This window comes from Drosophila rhopaloa, unplaced genomic scaffold (assembly GCF_018152115.1).
Source record: "Drosophila rhopaloa isolate 14029-0021.01 unplaced genomic scaffold, ASM1815211v1 contig_163, whole genome shotgun sequence".
Classification (NCBI taxonomy): Eukaryota; Metazoa; Arthropoda; class Insecta; order Diptera; family Drosophilidae; genus Drosophila; species Drosophila rhopaloa.
In genome coordinates, this window is record NW_025335043.1 from 13,434,363 (window position 1) to 13,450,524 (window position 16,162).

The 16,162-nt window shown below is 45.3% G+C and overlaps 5 protein-coding genes across 6 annotated transcripts; 4 read left to right on the forward strand and 1 right to left on the reverse strand.

The window, feature by feature from the left end:
• The first annotated feature begins 39 nt into the window (after positions 1 to 39).
• On the forward strand, positions 40 to 2,031 carry LOC108040019 (hsp90 co-chaperone Cdc37). Its single transcript, XM_017117248.1, has 4 exons — positions 40 to 178; positions 248 to 451; positions 897 to 1,556; positions 1,619 to 2,031. Exons 1-4 carry the CDS (start codon positions 146 to 148, stop codon positions 1,892 to 1,894), a joined length of 1,173 nt encoding a protein of 390 aa, XP_016972737.1. The 5' UTR covers positions 40 to 145; the 3' UTR covers positions 1,895 to 2,031.
• Positions 2,032 to 2,065: 34 nt separating this feature from the next.
• LOC108040020 (dnaJ homolog subfamily B member 13) lies at positions 2,066 to 3,324 on the forward strand. Its single transcript, XM_017117249.2, has 2 exons — positions 2,066 to 3,071; positions 3,125 to 3,324. Exons 1-2 carry the CDS (start codon positions 2,087 to 2,089, stop codon positions 3,241 to 3,243), a joined length of 1,104 nt encoding a protein of 367 aa, XP_016972738.1. The 5' UTR covers positions 2,066 to 2,086; the 3' UTR covers positions 3,244 to 3,324.
• A 311-nt stretch (positions 3,325 to 3,635) lies between these two features.
• LOC108039992 (patj homolog) lies at positions 3,636 to 6,985 on the forward strand. The gene is made up of 2 exons (XM_017117213.1): positions 3,636 to 5,476; positions 5,537 to 6,985. The coding sequence occupies exons 1-2, from the start codon at positions 3,938 to 3,940 to the stop codon at positions 6,596 to 6,598; spliced, it is 2,601 nt and encodes an 866-aa protein (XP_016972702.1). The 5' UTR covers positions 3,636 to 3,937; the 3' UTR covers positions 6,599 to 6,985.
• Positions 6,924 to 7,680, reverse strand: LOC108039993 (protein JTB). Its single transcript, XM_017117214.1, has 2 exons — positions 7,588 to 7,680; positions 6,924 to 7,531 (listed from the first exon to the last, which is right to left on the reverse strand). Exon 2 carries the CDS (start codon positions 7,487 to 7,489, stop codon positions 7,031 to 7,033), a length of 459 nt encoding a protein of 152 aa, XP_016972703.1. The 5' UTR covers positions 7,490 to 7,531; positions 7,588 to 7,680; the 3' UTR covers positions 6,924 to 7,030.
• Positions 7,681 to 8,137: 457 nt separating this feature from the next.
• LOC108040015 (putative uncharacterized protein DDB_G0290989) lies at positions 8,138 to 11,952 on the forward strand. Of its 2 annotated transcripts, none has more exons than XM_017117243.2 (4): positions 8,138 to 8,432; positions 8,542 to 8,676; positions 10,121 to 10,759; positions 11,360 to 11,952. In XM_017117243.2, the coding sequence occupies exons 1-4, from the start codon at positions 8,315 to 8,317 to the stop codon at positions 11,761 to 11,763; spliced, it is 1,296 nt and encodes a 431-aa protein (XP_016972732.2). In that variant the 5' UTR covers positions 8,138 to 8,314; the 3' UTR covers positions 11,764 to 11,952. The 2 variants fall into 2 exon arrangements, with proteins under 2 accessions (XP_016972732.2, XP_044313997.1); XM_044458062.1 differs by lacking the exons at positions 10,121 to 10,759; positions 11,360 to 11,952 and adding exons at positions 8,880 to 9,461; positions 9,524 to 10,070 and having other exon boundaries at positions 8,161 to 8,432.
• Positions 11,953 to 16,162: the final 4,210 nt, after the last annotated feature.

A 16,162-nucleotide genomic window follows, 5' to 3' on the forward strand; every position in this document is an offset into this window, starting at 1 on the left:
ATCCCTTACCATCGGTATTTTTCGGAGATGCTCACGCGGTCACACTAATTTCCAGAGCAATCCAAGAAAAAGGGAAGCGGCGAAAAAATAACTAAAATCTGCAGCATTTACTCTTAAAGGAAATCCGAAGCGAACAAACAGAAAGATGGTGGACTACAGCAAGTGGAAGAACATCGAGGTGAGTCCACACCAGAAGCTCGCCCATCGGCCACTCTAATGCTCGGTGATTCCGTGATTCGATTTTTAGATTTCGGACGACGAGGACGACACTCACCCGAACATTGACACACCTTCCCTGTTCCGCTGGCGACACCAGGCACGCGTGGAGCGCATGGCGGAGATGGATCTGGAGAAGGACGAGTTCAAGAAGAAGCGCCAGAGCTTCCAGGCGCGCCTCATGGATGTCAAGGAGCGGATCGCTAAGAAGGACGGCAACGAAGAGGCTTTGAAGGTGGGTCATGGGTCATGATTATCACTTGTTGCCAGCCGGTTCCAACAAGGGATTCTTAGTATAGTCAGAGACGTAATCTATAGTGAAAGTCATACTATAAGTATGGCAGTCATCATACTGGTAATTGCATTGTTCACTTGTTGATGGACTGTCTTAGCTGGAAATTCTTGAGATATATAGCTTACATACATAGTTAAATTGACTAGTTTACGTATGGATATCGCTAGGTAATACAATTCGTCTCTTGATTTGCCCTATTTTATATTTTAACATTTTTAATAAACAATTTTATTTAAGAGTATTAATATCAATCTTAAGTTCCTATTATCATACTCTTTAACAGCCGGTCCCAAAACGTAAGAAAATATCCATAAGATTCGTAGCGATGAAAAACCAATTTAAACTCATTTAGATCATTAAATAATTCTTAAATTTGTCCCCGCAGAAAGAGCTGGAGAAGATCGAAGCCGATGGAAAAGAACTAGATCGCGTTGAGAGCGAAATGCTCAAGAAGGAGAAGAAGACGCCTTGGAACGTCGACACAATCAGTAAGCCTGGCTTCGAGAAGACGGTGATCAACAAGAAGGCCGGCCGAAAGCCGGACGAGAATCTCTCCGAGGAGGAGCGCGAGCAGCGGATGAAGCAGTTCGTCAAGGAGAACGAGAAGCTCTGCAAGCAGTACGGCATGTTGAGAAAGTACGACGACTCCAAGCGATTCCTGCAGGAGCACCTTCAGCTGGTTGGCGAGGAGACCGCCAACTACCTGGTCATTTGGTCCATCAACCTTGAAATGGAGGACAAGCACGAGCTGATGGCACACGTGGCGCATCAGTGCATCTGCATGCAGTACATCCTAGAGCTGGCCAAGCAGCTGGACGTGGATCCGCGCGCCTGCGTTAACTCTTTCTTCTCAAAGATCCAGCAATGTCAGCCCGAGTATCGAGCGCAGTTCGAGAGCGAAATTGAAGGTTTTAAGGGTCGCATCCAGAAGCGAGCGCAGGAGAAGATCCAGGAGGCGATAGCCCAGGCCGAAGAGGAGGAGCGCAAGGAGCGTATTGGACCTGGTGGCCTTGACCCAGCAGACGTCTTTGAATCCCTGCCTGATGTAAGATGAATATGGCAGCTTTTATGGAAAAAACGCTTACATTTGTTCTCTCTTTTATACAGGAACTGAAGGCCTGTTTCGAGTCGCGCGACGTGGAACTGCTGCAGAAGACCATTGCCGCCATGCCCGTGGAGGTGGCCAAACTGCACATGAAGCGATGCGTGGACTCTGGACTTTGGGTGCCCAATGCTGCTGACCTAGAGGGCGACAAGAAGGACGACGAGGAAGACTCAGAAGACGGCGACGGTGGCGAGGAGAAGACCGATGACGCCAAGTCAGAGAGTGCGGCCAAAGAAGAGCCCATCTACACTGGCGTCAGCACCGAGGACGTTGACTGATCGACGCTATTTTTCCATCTACACCATAGCTCTAATCTTAATGTACTGTCCACATGCATATTTCATCCATAACCAGATCCCCGCGTCAGTTGAGTTTTTGTATATAATTTGAATAAAGTCAGCTAAATTCTCAGTAACACGTCAGGCAATCTATGTATTGACTGTAATTTATATCGTTTTCAAGTAGAAACAATGAACCGCCCGGAGCTGGACTACTATGCGGTGCTAGACCAGCCAAGAGGCACCACAAAGGAGCAGCTAACTCTGGCCTATCGCCGCCTGGCCATACGCCTCTGTCCTTATCGCGACAAAAAGGACGAGCAGGACTTTGTTCCGCTGGCCCAGGAGGGTCGTCTCACACATCTATCGCCCATGGGCGAACCCAGGCAGTGGGCCTACATCAACATGGCCTTCGATGTCCTGGGCAACGATCTGTATCGGGCCATATACGATCGCTATGGAGAGGCGGGACTGTTCGAGGGAGTGATGCTGCCGAACGGGTACTTTCCGCCGTATCAATATGACGGCGACCACATGAGGGTCTATCAACAGGTCTTTGGCAGCTACTCACCCTATGCCAATGTGATCGATGCCATTGCCAATCCGCCGTGCTTGTATGCCACCAAGCAGCATGGCATTGGGGTGCGCTCCAAGGATTCGAGCACGGAGAGGATCATCGAGCTGTCTCTGGAGGAGGTGCGAACTGGCTGCATAAAGCTGATGAATGTATGGCGCCAGGAGATCGTAGATGCCAAGGAATCGCGGATGGAGAAGCGTAAGCACACTCTAAAGCTGAACATTGCCCCTGGAACCACGGCGGGAACTCGCTTCTGCTTCAAGGAGGAGGGCGACCGCTATCCGGCCACCATTCCGGGTGACATTATATTTATAGCTGCCGACAAGCCGCATCCGGATTTCGAGAGGAGGAACCAGCACGATCTGGTCTACAGGCACGCCATTGACTTGTCTCAGGCCTTCACCGGCTTCACTTTCTTCATTGGCACCCTTGATAGGCGGCAGTTGAAAGTGGTAATCACGGACGTGGTGCAGCCGGGTTACACCAGGGTGATCCCTCTCGAGGGACTCCCAAAATGCCGAAACCTAGACGCAGTTACAGCCATTAAAGAGGCTAACAAAAAGATAGAGCAGTTCGGGGACCTCATCATAGAATTTAATTGTACGTTTTCTTTTTGTTGGGAGTTCCTTTGTTAATAGTTTCCCCTTCTGCAGACATTTTCCCCAAGTATTTGACGCCTCGTATGAAACAAATGACCCGGGAGTTTTTCCGTGAATTCCGCAAGCTGGAAATTGAACTGGAGGAGGAGGAGGAGCGGAACATGGCTCAATAGAAGTCTCTTTATTGTTATCCCGCATTTAGAACACTTAAAATTGTGCGTACCTTATAAATAAATTTAAATTTTGCGTTCAAATGTTTGTATTACACCATTTTTTAGCATTAAAAACTTTCAGATAAATTATTTAACTTTAAAGCATGTAATAATTTAAAAAAAAACCTCTTTAAAAGAAAACAGTTGTAAGCAGAATGTGTATCCTTATGACACTTCAAGTTATTAAACTAAATCTTTATTTAATATTTCAAGTTAAATAGTTTTGGAATAGAAGAAAAGAGTTAATTTGAATTTAACAGTCATATTAAAACTTACACAAAGAGGTGGCATCCTTGCCGATAAATATCGATTATCTATCGATGCTACAACTCGATTAGTATCCGTTTGGCAGCCCTGACCATCAGCTGTTCAGGGAAAAAGAAAATGCATTTAAAAGATAAAAGAGATAATTAAAAATCAATTGCACAGCAAGTGGCCACCGAAAAGAGTGCAAAACGGGCGGAGAACACTTCGCGTCATCCACAGGGCGCAGTAACTGATCCGAACTGCTCCACTTCCAGTCCAAATCCGATTACCCGTTTCGCAGGCAACGTTAAGTGTGCCAACGCCACAACGCCCCCACCCAGAAGTCCATAGAAACGCCAGCAGCGGAAGTGGAATCACGCTCCACTGGCCCCTATCCCACTGCCACAAGATGCACCTCAGCGCGGACATCTCCAGTGCCCTGCAGCAGATCGAGGCTGTGAAGAAGGGTATCGATGAGTCCGACGACCCTAAGCTGCAGATGCAGACGGCCGAGAGCCTCAGCACCATCCTGGGCATCTTGCAGGACCCCGTCTTTCGCACCATCGTCCATGTGCAGGACTCGCTATCCGAGCTCAATGCCCAGCTGGCCCAGCACCCGTCCATGTTGCCCAACGACTTCGACATTGATGTGGCCGGCAACCTTGTGCTCAGCCTGAATGGCGGCGAGGTCATGTACGACTTTGACGACCAGCGCTCCTTGCACTCCCACTCGTCGCCTGGAAGTCCGGATAAGTCGGGCGAGGAGCCGCGCCCGCAGAGCCAGAACTCTAAGGGAGCTGGTGTGGCGGATCTGTACGCCACAGACTACGCCCAAATCCAGGCCATAGAGCTGGTCAACGACGGCACGGGCCTGGGGTTCGGCATCATTGGAGCCCGCAACTCTGGTGTGATTGTTAAGACTATCCTGCCGGGTGGCGTGGCTGATAGGGATGCACGCCTACGTTCGGGGGATCACATCCTGCAGATTGGAGACGTCAACCTGCACGAAATGGTCTCCGAACAGGTGGCCGCCGTTCTAAGGCAGTCTGGAACCCACGTTCGCCTGGTGGTTGCCCGTCCCGTCGAGCAGAGCGTTCCCACGCCTCAGTACGCCCTGGAACCAGGCACTGCTGTGGTGCCCACGCGCGTCCTCGTGGATCCCGCCGAGCTGGAGCGGTATCTTATTTCCACCGGCTATCCGGAGATCTTCGGCGAGAGCTCCACAGCCTCTACACCGCAGACCACCACAGAAGATGATCGATTTGTGTATCGCGGTGAGACCTCCATGCTGATTGATCCCAACATCGACCTCGAGGAACTGCTGGCTCTGCCCGAGACCGAGAAACTGCAGGTGGAGCTAAAGAAGGACGCCAACGGCCTGGGCATCACCATTGCCGGCTACGTTTGCGAGAAGGAGGAGTTGTCTGGGATTTTTGTGAAAAGTGTCTCGCCAGGTTCGGCGGCGGATCTGAGTGGCCGTATCCGAGTAAACGATCGAATCATCGAAGTGGACGGCCAGTCGCTGCAGGGCTACTCCAATCACCAGGCCGTTGAACTGCTGAAGAAGTCTGGTCAGGTGGTGAATCTCCGCTTGGAACGCTACCTGCGAGGACCTAAATTCGAGCAACTGCAGCAGGCAATCGCTGCTAACGACAAGCTTCCATCCAGCGCTCCTGGAACGCCTTCAAGGGCTCCCTTGCCCACACCAGTCGCAACCACATCCTCGGCCACAACTACGCCATCACGCAGTATAACCCGTGAGTTGGATGAGGAAGCACTACCGGCGCCGGAAGCGTTCATGACCACACCGCCGTCGGTCACCACAATGACCACAACCACTTTGAGCTCCTTTGGAGCGGGTAAACAATTGGTGGCGGTAAGAGATTCTCTTGATGGCTCCACGAAGATCATTCCCACGGAGGTCGTACCCCTGGCGGATAAAACAGAGGTGAGTAGCGATGATGAGTATCTGTCAAACCAATCTTATCTGGAAATCCACCTTTCCTAGGCCAAGAACAGCGGTGTCATCACCCGTCACAAGTATTACACCGATCCCGAGCTCTCCGACGACGCGGAAACCGAGATCATCCGTAAGTGGCAGAAGATTGTTGGCTCCGATGTGGAGGTTATTGTGGCACAGATCAAGAAATTCGCCGTCGGCGGCTTGGGAATATCTTTGGAGGGAACAGTGGACGTAGAGGGCGGACGGGAAGTGCGACCACACCACTATATCCGCTCCATTTTGCCCGATGGACCCGTAGGCGTTAATGGAGTTCTCCGCTCTGGAGATGAACTGCTGGAGGTGAACGGCGAACGGTTGCTGGGCATGAACCATCTAGAGGTGGTGGCTATACTCAAGGAACTGCCTTTGGACGTTCGCATGGTATGCGGGCGCAACAGGAACACCTCGTTGCTGCCCTTCTCGGATGACACCCTGAAAAAGCTGAGCAACAACTTTGAGAATCTGCTGCCCGCCACTGACCGCCTGGTGAAGGCCAAGTCGGATGGGAGTCTTGCCACCGCTGGCTCTGTGGCCGATTGCGATTCAGTGGCTGCTGCCGCCTCGTTTAGCAAGCTCAAGTCACGTTCCCTGGAGCCGTTGACCGGATTGGCCATGTGGTCATCCCAACCGCAAATCATCGAACTGGTCAAAGGTGATCGCGGCCTGGGCTTTTCAATACTGGACTATCAAGACCCGCTTGATCCCAACGACACTCTGATTGTTATCCGTTCTCTGGTTCCCGGAGGAGTGGCTCAATTGGATGGCCGCCTTATTCCCGGTGACCGTTTGCTATTTGTCAACTCTATCAACCTGGAGAATGCCTCGCTGGACCAGGCTGTGCAGGCTTTGAAGGGTGCATCGAAGGGAGTGGTGCGTATAGGTGTGGCCAAACCGCTGCCTATGACCGACAACTCACTGAAGGCCTGTAGCAATGCAAGCACCACCAGCGAAGAGACCCTGGACGCGCAGCCCTCGCCACCAGCCTTGCCCACAGCAGCACCGCCGGCTATGCCGCCCACTGCCTCCAAAGGAGCTGAACCGGATCTGATTCCTGACTGGCGAAATTAGGGAGATATAGGGAAAAATCGAAACATTCCAGGCAGCTGAATCTTTAACCCTGTTTCTCCAACCTAGCAAATCTGGTGGCATCGGAATCGGAAAGTTATTGGCAGTTAATTTCTTTGAATGAAAAAAGGATCCTTTAGTTACTACTAAGGCTACTAAAACCATTCCGATTTCGCCAAATTTTGAAGGATGTAAGAGATGCAGGACTTATTGTTATTACCGAATCAAAATGTTATAAATATTATTAGCACCGAATTGTGTTTGTCCCCTTAACACGCGCATTCCACAAGCATGCAATATCTAAAACCCCCTAGTATTAGACAATGAATTTTAACATGGTATTTCCAAAGTGTATGTACTTAAACTAAATTAAATAATATACCTTCCGTACGATCAATGAGTATCACTTGGGGAACGGAAAGGCTGGGCCTGGGGTTATTGCACCCGGTTCAGCTGTCGCTCAATTCTCATGTAGTTGCGCCTGGACAGGATTCGATCCCGCGCGTAGCTAACCAGGTAGCTCAGTAGTCCGATCACAAAACACAGCACCTCAAATTTCAGGAAGTTCATCTGCTCGATGAGCGCTACCCTGTCGCAGCTCCTGGTCACTATCTCCCCACTCTGGCAGCGCAGCACCTCCTTGTAGTGCGTGTGGATGCAGACGCCCAGGCTCCGGCTGACAATGTCGAACTCTGAGCACGGGTGACACTCCTCCACCACTTTGTACTTCTCGTTCCGCCAGCACGTCGAGTTGTCCTCGATGACGAACTGCGGCTCCCGGCGCCGAGGTCCTTCTGCGGCATATCGGGATTCCACGAAGAGGACTAGGATGGTAACCACCGTCAGTGCTCCTAGTCCTAGGAGCATATGATGCCGTTGGCAGTTCTCAAGCATTCTAAAGGCGGGAAAATGGCGCACTTTTTGGATTTAATTATCCTGGGAAAACTGGATTTAATAAGTGGTTCAATTTAAGGGGATACGGGTGAGATTACTTTGATTCCTTTTGTCTTGTTTTTGTTTTTTTTAGAAATCTGAGTCACAGTGTTACCACAGCTGGATGAATACAAAATTAAAGCAGGATCCAGTTCCATGAGCTTTCATTGGAACTAGATCGCACCTAAGTTTCCGATTGCTCGCCGAAGGGTGACCCCAAGCTGTTAGTAGCTTTAAGCCCATTTCAAAGTAAATTTTTTGAAAAGTTTGTATTTTAATTTTCTAATTATCTAACAATTTAATTTTCTAGTAGTAAAATGTTTTGTCCATTTTCTACGTCAGTTTCTGATGGCTTGCTAACGGTTGAATAAAATCTATACTTATAGACCTTAGTGATGTATCTCTTAAAGTTTTTGGTTTAATTCACATTTGCGTTTAAATAAACTTGTTTTTAAATTTGTTCGGCCTATGGCCGTTATATATTTTCAAAACATCTAAGATTACATTGATTTAAATTTCTTAAAAGTTATAAATTGGTAATCATTTTTAGCAAAGATAAAGGCTACCAGCCTTTTTATTTGTTTGGTAGATATAAATATAATTAGTTACGCTATAGCTCACGGAACTGTTGCGGTGTGACCAGTCGGCCGCCACCCAGCGAACTAGTTCCCTGTTTACGAACGAGAATGGACGGAGACCAAAACAATTACGGACGATAGGCACAAAGCGGACGTGAGAAATCTGTGAAAATTTGTATAATTCGCGTGTGGTGTGGGCGCATTGAAAATGGTGCTGCGATCGGGGATTATAATTCCGTTTCAGTTTCGCGACACAAAGAAGCTGCTGATGATCGGGGTGCCCGAGGAGAACCGTAACCTGAACATATGGGACCTGAAGAACGTGGGTAAGCAGTGGTGTGGACGAGGAGGGGGGCTCGCAAAATACGGAGCCCTTTCAAGTAAAATATGTAGAAAAACATGGAAAGCAATAAAAACATATCCCGCCCTCCACAGTGCGCGCCGCCTTCGGGATCTACAACTTTGAGTTCCGCAACAAGAAGATCGGCTTCAACATCCCGGACGAACTGTTGCTGCACTATCTGGCCCAGAGGCACGACCTCACCAACTTCGTTATAGAGATCAGTCAAGGTAAATAGCGTTTAAGTTACGGCTAAGTCGCGTTTCAATTAGCGTTTAAGCGTTCGAGTGACTGTTGGAACTCCGGAGTCGTAGTTTTCCGGGAATTTCTTAGATCCGTTGTGTTTATGTAGACGCGGCGTGCGCTTCGCTTGTAAGTCTCTGCAATTGCCATCTGTAATAAAACCCAAATTGTAAAATGTTCCCTCTTGCAGCCCTGGAGGATGGTCACGCCAAGGAGCTGCTCTCCTACGAGCCCTCCTGCTCGATGGCTGCCCTGAAGCAGCAGCACCTCCAGGCCCATCACCCTCATCCGCACCAGCACCACGTCCCACTGCCGCAGCGCTCAAACGAAAGCGTCTCGCACCATGCCCACGAATACGTGCCCGGCTCGCAGCCCACTTCCCCGGCACTGGGGATGAGCACTGAGGCCGTGGACTCGCCGCTGGAGCAGCAGGTCCACAACTCGGGATCGGAACCAACGGACAATAGCCACAAACTCCGCCTAGGTCAGGCCTACTCGGAGCGGACGCCCGAATCGCTCACCCAGTCCATTGACCCCATGGACATCATACCCAAGGCGGAGTCCGAGTCGGAGGTGGAGCGCCTACAGCGTGCCTCACGGTTTCTGGCCCGCCAGGAGCAGCAGCACCAGGCCCAACATCAACAGCATCAGCAACAGTTGCTGCCGGGTCAGCAGATATTCCCCAGCTACACGCACCCTTTGCCACCGATGAATGCACCGAATCCCACCCAACAGTCCCCCTATACGCCGGGTCTAATGAGTCGTTTCAGAAGTGAGAGTGATTTTTATTTCGAGTCCTTAATCCCTACATAATTCTTAAATATTCTCTTCAAGAACGCGGGGAGCGTATGTCCAAGGACCAAAAGGAGCTTTACGTCAAGTTTTTCGAAGATAATCCCTGTATGCTGTCGAACCACCGCCGCCACGATGGCCTTACTGAACCTCTGTGGGCCAAACTCGCCCACATGTTAAACAGTGTGCCCCAAGGAGCTGTGAAGAACGTGGAGGACTGGAAGCAAACCTTCGACGCCTGGCGCTATCGCATATTCATGTACACGCGCTACAATTCCAAGCTGAGCATGTCGGAGACGAGCGATCCGAAGAACTTCAAACCACTGACAGCCACCGACCAGAAAGCATACGCCATGTGGACCAGCCACAAGCACATAGCGCCGCAAGACTACGAGAAGATGGACATGTTCGTGCCTCTGGACGAGACCACCACGACCACAAACAGCTACGACTATTAAATCGGGATCAAAGTGCAAAGGATTAAACTGTTAATTTGTACTTTATTTAGTGCTAAGCGAGAAATATATTATAATTTAAGATAACGAAACTGTGTTTTTGTTGTTGGATAAGATTAGTTATAAGACCTATTGATCACCATATTAAGCTTTATAACCTAAATGATGTATTTATTTATTCCAGTGTATGATGTTGCCTTGGATAACTATGTGCTGAATCGCCAGTGCCGCTGTGCTGACCAAAAAATGCTCAACGACTCGCCGACTCCCGAGGAACCCACCAATCTGTGCCAGCCCAGCAATGTCCTGGAGGCCGCGCCCACTCCGCTTATGGCTCTGCCGCCTTGCGACGACGAGGAGCACGATCATGAGCACGAGCACGAGGAGAGCATGAAGTACCGGATCGATAAGGCCAGCAGCGGAGCCGCATCGGCGGAACTGGGTATGCCCGCCTACGAGGCCTGCTCGCCCAAGATGGACTATGATACGCAGGACGAGCTGCCTGACTCGCCGCACTCGCAGCCGCTGCCACCACCGCCTTTGCCCGCGGCCCTGCCGCTTCCACCGCCGCCCACCTCGCATCCCCAGCATCTGCAACAGCAACAACACGACGAGGAGCAACAGCAACTGTTGCAGGAGCGCATCCAGCACGAGTACATGATTCAGCAGCAGCAGCAACATCAGCATTTGCAACAGCAACACCAGCATTTGGCCCTCCTGCAGCAGCAGCAACATGAACAGCAGCAACAACAACAGCAACATCCGCAACAACAGCATGGAGTCAACATGGCCATTGGCACGACCACAACAAACAACATTCGACGTAAGTGATCCTCGTAAAACATTATACAACCAATTAAAATAGTGACTCGTTAAAGAATTAACAGCCATTTGTTGGGTGTTGAAAAACCCTAAAAATAATCATTATCTGAGTAATAAAGTTCTTAGCTTGGGGTCTTACATTTTCACATCTTTGCATTGATAGTAATTTCATAATGCTCTTAAGATCAGGAAATACCCACTTCTTCATATAATATTTACAAGTCCATAATATTTTTAATGTTCGATTACGGACCAAATATAATAAGTGCTTAAAGTCATTGTATCGTCAGTGATTAACTTAAAATTTACTTGAATTTCTCAACATACACAATATTAATAAATTAATCAAAAAAATGTATTCTAATACAAAAATTTTGATTTCCATTAAAGCACAAATATTTAAAGCATCCAATCAGTAAACCCATAAACAAACAAATGTCTTTAAATTCGATTTTACGCACACCATTAAACCTTCCAATTTTATCAAATGTATAATATTTGCATTAATTTGATCATACATTTGAATAATGCGATTAACATGTTTTTACGGACTGCATGAACAATGATGTTAATTAAGCCCCAACTGATTTCTCGCCCACAGAACGCAAGGAGCGCATGTCCAAGCGGCAGAAGGAGCTGTATGTGCACTTCCTGCAGCAGCACCAGTTCATCAACGATCACCGTCGCAACGATCCCGTGCTGGACCCCTACTGGCTTAAGCTGGCCAATCTGCTGAACGCAGTGCCGCAGGGCGCCGTGAAGCACGTGACCGAGTGGAAGCAGACATTCGACAACTGGCGCTACCGCATTTTTCTCTACGCGCGCTACAACTCCAAGCTGCAGGACGAGGAGGCCCAGAATCCGCGCAACTTCAAGCCCCTGACACGCACCGATAAGCAGGCCTATATCATGTGGATTCGGAACCCGGACACGGCGCCACCCGATCTTGACAAGATGCGCAACGTCTTCTGCAACCTGGAGGAGACGGTGGTGCAGCAGGAGTAGAAGCGGGGATTGCCATTGTCGTAGTTGTAACATTTCAAATCTTTCTTTGTCTTCTTTTAATGGTTTTTATCGTGTTAGCCGTGCGTATGTGTGTCGCTGTCGTTTTCCTGTTTTGGGAATGCATTTTCCTTTTAGTTTTTGTCATTGTTATGCTTATATGAATATTAAACATGTGTTTTTTTGAATGAATCGCTAATTTTAGTCGGAGATATGCACGCGATTATATTTAGACTCCAGCTGAGCAGTTCGTTTGCCCCAGCTGTGGTGTTTTGCATATGGTATAGCCACAATGAACTTTAATGCTGAACAGGTTATGGAATTATTAAGTGCGTGGTTTTATTCAACCCGCAGTTCTGGCAAGGATATCGAATTCGACAACGGTTTTGGCCTTGATTGATAGAGTTGTTTTGAGTGACTGACTCTACGACAAACTCCTTTCAGAACCAGCTCCATTTGTATTTCTACGTATCTCTCCATCTAGACACCCACACCCGTTTCGTCTACCGATGCTGATTAATTGGCAGCCCGCGGCGGTACCACATCCAGTGTGTGGCTTGTACTTGTCGCTAATCCCCCGGCCATTAATTATTCGTTCAATCATATCCGATACGCCTGATGCCGCCACACAATCGACACTCTTGACAGCTTTCGTGGGGATTATTTTTATTGGCAAATCCCGATAATAATTCCTTCTTTCGCCAATCTGCAATTAGTTCCAGTGTTTTTTGAACCTGAACCTGCAACTGAAACTGAAAAAGGGAGCCCCACCGATTAGCATATTGTTAATTAAAAAGAAATTGCTTGGGTTCGGCACGACATTGGCTTTGGCAAATACATTTTATTTCTTCTGATTAAATGGCAATTTATCATAAATTATTACACTTAATTGTGTAGAAATGCAAAGTGCTGCGCGACCATTCAGAATTCTTGTTTTATTGGCAACAGAACAGTGTTACATAAATAACTAACTTAAATGAGCGTATCAGCTCGGGAGATATTACAAATGACTCGTAATCGGGGGTGATACACCCCCGGTACCCTCCCTCGCCTTTTGTCTGTTATCTGCAGTGTTTCCAATTGCCATTCCTAATAACAATAAATGAACTCGCACTCATTCCAATCGATTCACTCCAATCCGCTCCGATCCAAAGGCATTGAGTTCGGTTATTGGCTGTGACTTTTTGCGGCCGATTGCCCCCGGTATCGGAGCTGTTCTGGCATATGGGTACATGCGAAAAAATAAGGACGTTTTTGGAATGACACGTGGAACGACTATAAAAATTGTATAAAATCATAATTTAAAGTCTTTATACCTCAACATAAATTGAAAATTAAAAACCAAAATTATAAGAACACAGCAAGTTTACAGAGGAAATGGTGTTTAAAATTACTTATTGTATTTTTCAGGGATCGTAATCATTACAAAATAATCCATATTTTTTAAATTTTATTTTGTTTTATTAAAAATTAAATACTTTTTATATTGTTGTATTCCTACTTATTATTTTGGTTATATTAAACCAAGACTTTCATTCAACATTTTATACCATTATCTTAAAGGCCTTTCTGTCGCAGAAATCTGTATAAATCAATATCTGGTCCTTTTGATATAAATACTTATTTTTTACTGTGCACCTCATATCTGTTGCGTCAGTCAGGCGTTCAATATCAATATTTCAGCATTCAGCATTTGCATTCGCGGTATCGTAGGCTGACGTCTAGGTGGCATTCGTTAGATGTGCCCGAGTATGAATTATGACAGGTGGGGAAAGACAATGCGAAACTTGGTGGCTGCCACGCGGATCGGTTCATGTTTAATTCATCTGTAACTGCATGTGGATATGGGGCACAGGGTAACCGGGTAGCTGCTCTCAGATCGGCCGTCGATAGCCGTTGACAGATTAATTCGAAGTTGCGAGTCCAGAAACCAGAAATATGACCGTGTCTTAAGAACTGGGTGGAGTTGGGCTGGGCCGCCGCGATAACAGCTCGGTTCCTAACCCAGATTCCGACTAATCCACTTCAATCCTGCACTGGTTTAAAAAAATTACCATATATTAGCCGCTCACTTTCAATAGTAATTTATCAAAATTAAAGTTATCACATCAGATTAGTTCGCACAGCAAAATTCTCCCACACTCTCACCCAAAAAAAAAAAATCAGTAAAAGACCAGCAGCAGTTTAGTCCCGAAAAATAGCCAACAAAAACGGAAAACTTCATCAGATCAATCATAGAGACATAAAAAATACTGTACAAAACGATAAAAACACCATAAAAGCGATAATAATCTTTTGAAAGACCTGTTTTGCCCAGCAATGATCAGAGCAGACCAAAGACAGTTCCAGCCCAACCGCCATCACCGCCCCACTGCACCACACACTTCACTAAGCCAAGACATACACAGAAAAAAAAATATATAGAGTTAAGAATTGAATTTAAATTAAACTCGTATTTAAATTTATTATTTTACAAGTATATATTAAATATAATACAAGTTTTGAAAGTATATATTTTAATTATACACAATTAAACATTTTTATAATTTCAAAAGTAGCCTATTATAAAAAAGCTAAGTTACTATAAAAATTAATTGGTAAATGTTCCAAGCCATTAGAAATAGTTTGAATTAGGTATAAATAAATCTATTGATTTGAAATCATATGGATATAATTAATATGGTAAGTTGAGTTGTAATACCAAACCTAAAATGAGATGATTTCTTTCTGTATACTTTACCAAAGGCAACTTGTCAGACCAAAGTGATCTTAACAGACATTTCTGTTGATTTACTATACGAACTTAAATACACAGACACACACATAATGGCAAAAACTTGTGTATGCTAATCGATAGGCGAGCTGATTGATATGCCTTTTTAATTGCATTTACAATTTAATTGACCTGAACTATCTCGCCGCAAAGGCAGAGCCGAAATCCAACAGAATCACTTAGCATAATTTTATGTCCTAACGAGGAAACAGATCTTCCATTAAGCGATACATTGTGAACCCATAAAATAAAATTAAATTAAATGCGAGAACACGAGTATTTTGCATTGACATAAGGCGATCGATAATTATACCGAGTGTTGGCTGCAGTCGCGGTCTGGAGCTCATTAACTTGGCCAGCCAATAAAATCAAACTCGGTTGACATCCAATCAAATTGATGGGGACAACCACTTCGTTGTTGTGGGGGCTTTAAAGTGTTTAATGAAAGAAATTAAAATACGTCAGCCTTCAGCTCATGCGTAAACAGCTCAGCAGCCTCAGAGTCTATATCCAATTTCAATGTCGCTCACGTAATCGCTCTCTGTAATGCCATTCAATTGTGGTTCAGTGTGGCTCGAGTACACACATGTGTGTGTTATCACTCAGTGATTTGTTGAAAGAGGTCAGGGATGCCCCACTCCCACGTAACATTAGGCCTACTATGTAGTAAGCCCTGGCTCTGAACGAACCCGAACCTTTTTTAGAGCTTAAAAAGAACAGTTCAAGAATAGAATTACCTCTCAAAAAAATAGAATATATATAATAAATGGAATTTAGTCTGATTCACCATTTAATCTCCATTTACCATTAAAATAATATCCATATATTTATAACATTATAAAATAAATAATCGAAATGGTGGTTACCAATTACAATTCATAAAAAGTTCCAAGTATTAGTAATGAAAACCATCAAAGTTTACAATTCTACCCAGCCACGTCATAAAAACCTTTAAAATTAATGCTAATTAACGTTTATTTTAATAATGTGTGTTTAAATTATTTATAAAAATACATTTATTGTATTTTTACATTTTTATTGAATTACTTCAATAACAATTAGTGAAAATATCAAACAAATCTGGAAGCGGTATGCAATTATTATTACGTAATTTATGAAATATTTCTAAGTTAAACAAATCATTAATAACTTAGTAATGAATTATTAAGCACATCGAAATATTTGCTCAGACTAATTGAAAACAATCAGAATCAAAAACAAAATTTCGGGTCATTAAAATGAAAAACGGAAACGAATTAAATTATCCCGGCTTTATTTATTAAACAAGTGTCTGAATATTTAATTATTGAATAACAAATGTATTATAAAAATAAATACTAGCCAACATGTACATAACTCTTGAAAAATACTTCGTTCAGCTAAAATATATATTTATTATTATTTATAATTTTAATTAGTTTATAAAATTAACAAAATTATGAGTAAATAAGACTTGTATTTTCCTTGATTAATAGTGTACCCTACTAATCTTAAAGCTATTAAACAATTGGATGACGTATGTTACCTAATAATTATAAGTTTAATAAACTTACTTTTAATGACTTAAAAATCGCTTCGAAATTATTATTTACTTAGAATTCCAAGAATCCAAGTAAAAATCGGCAAAAA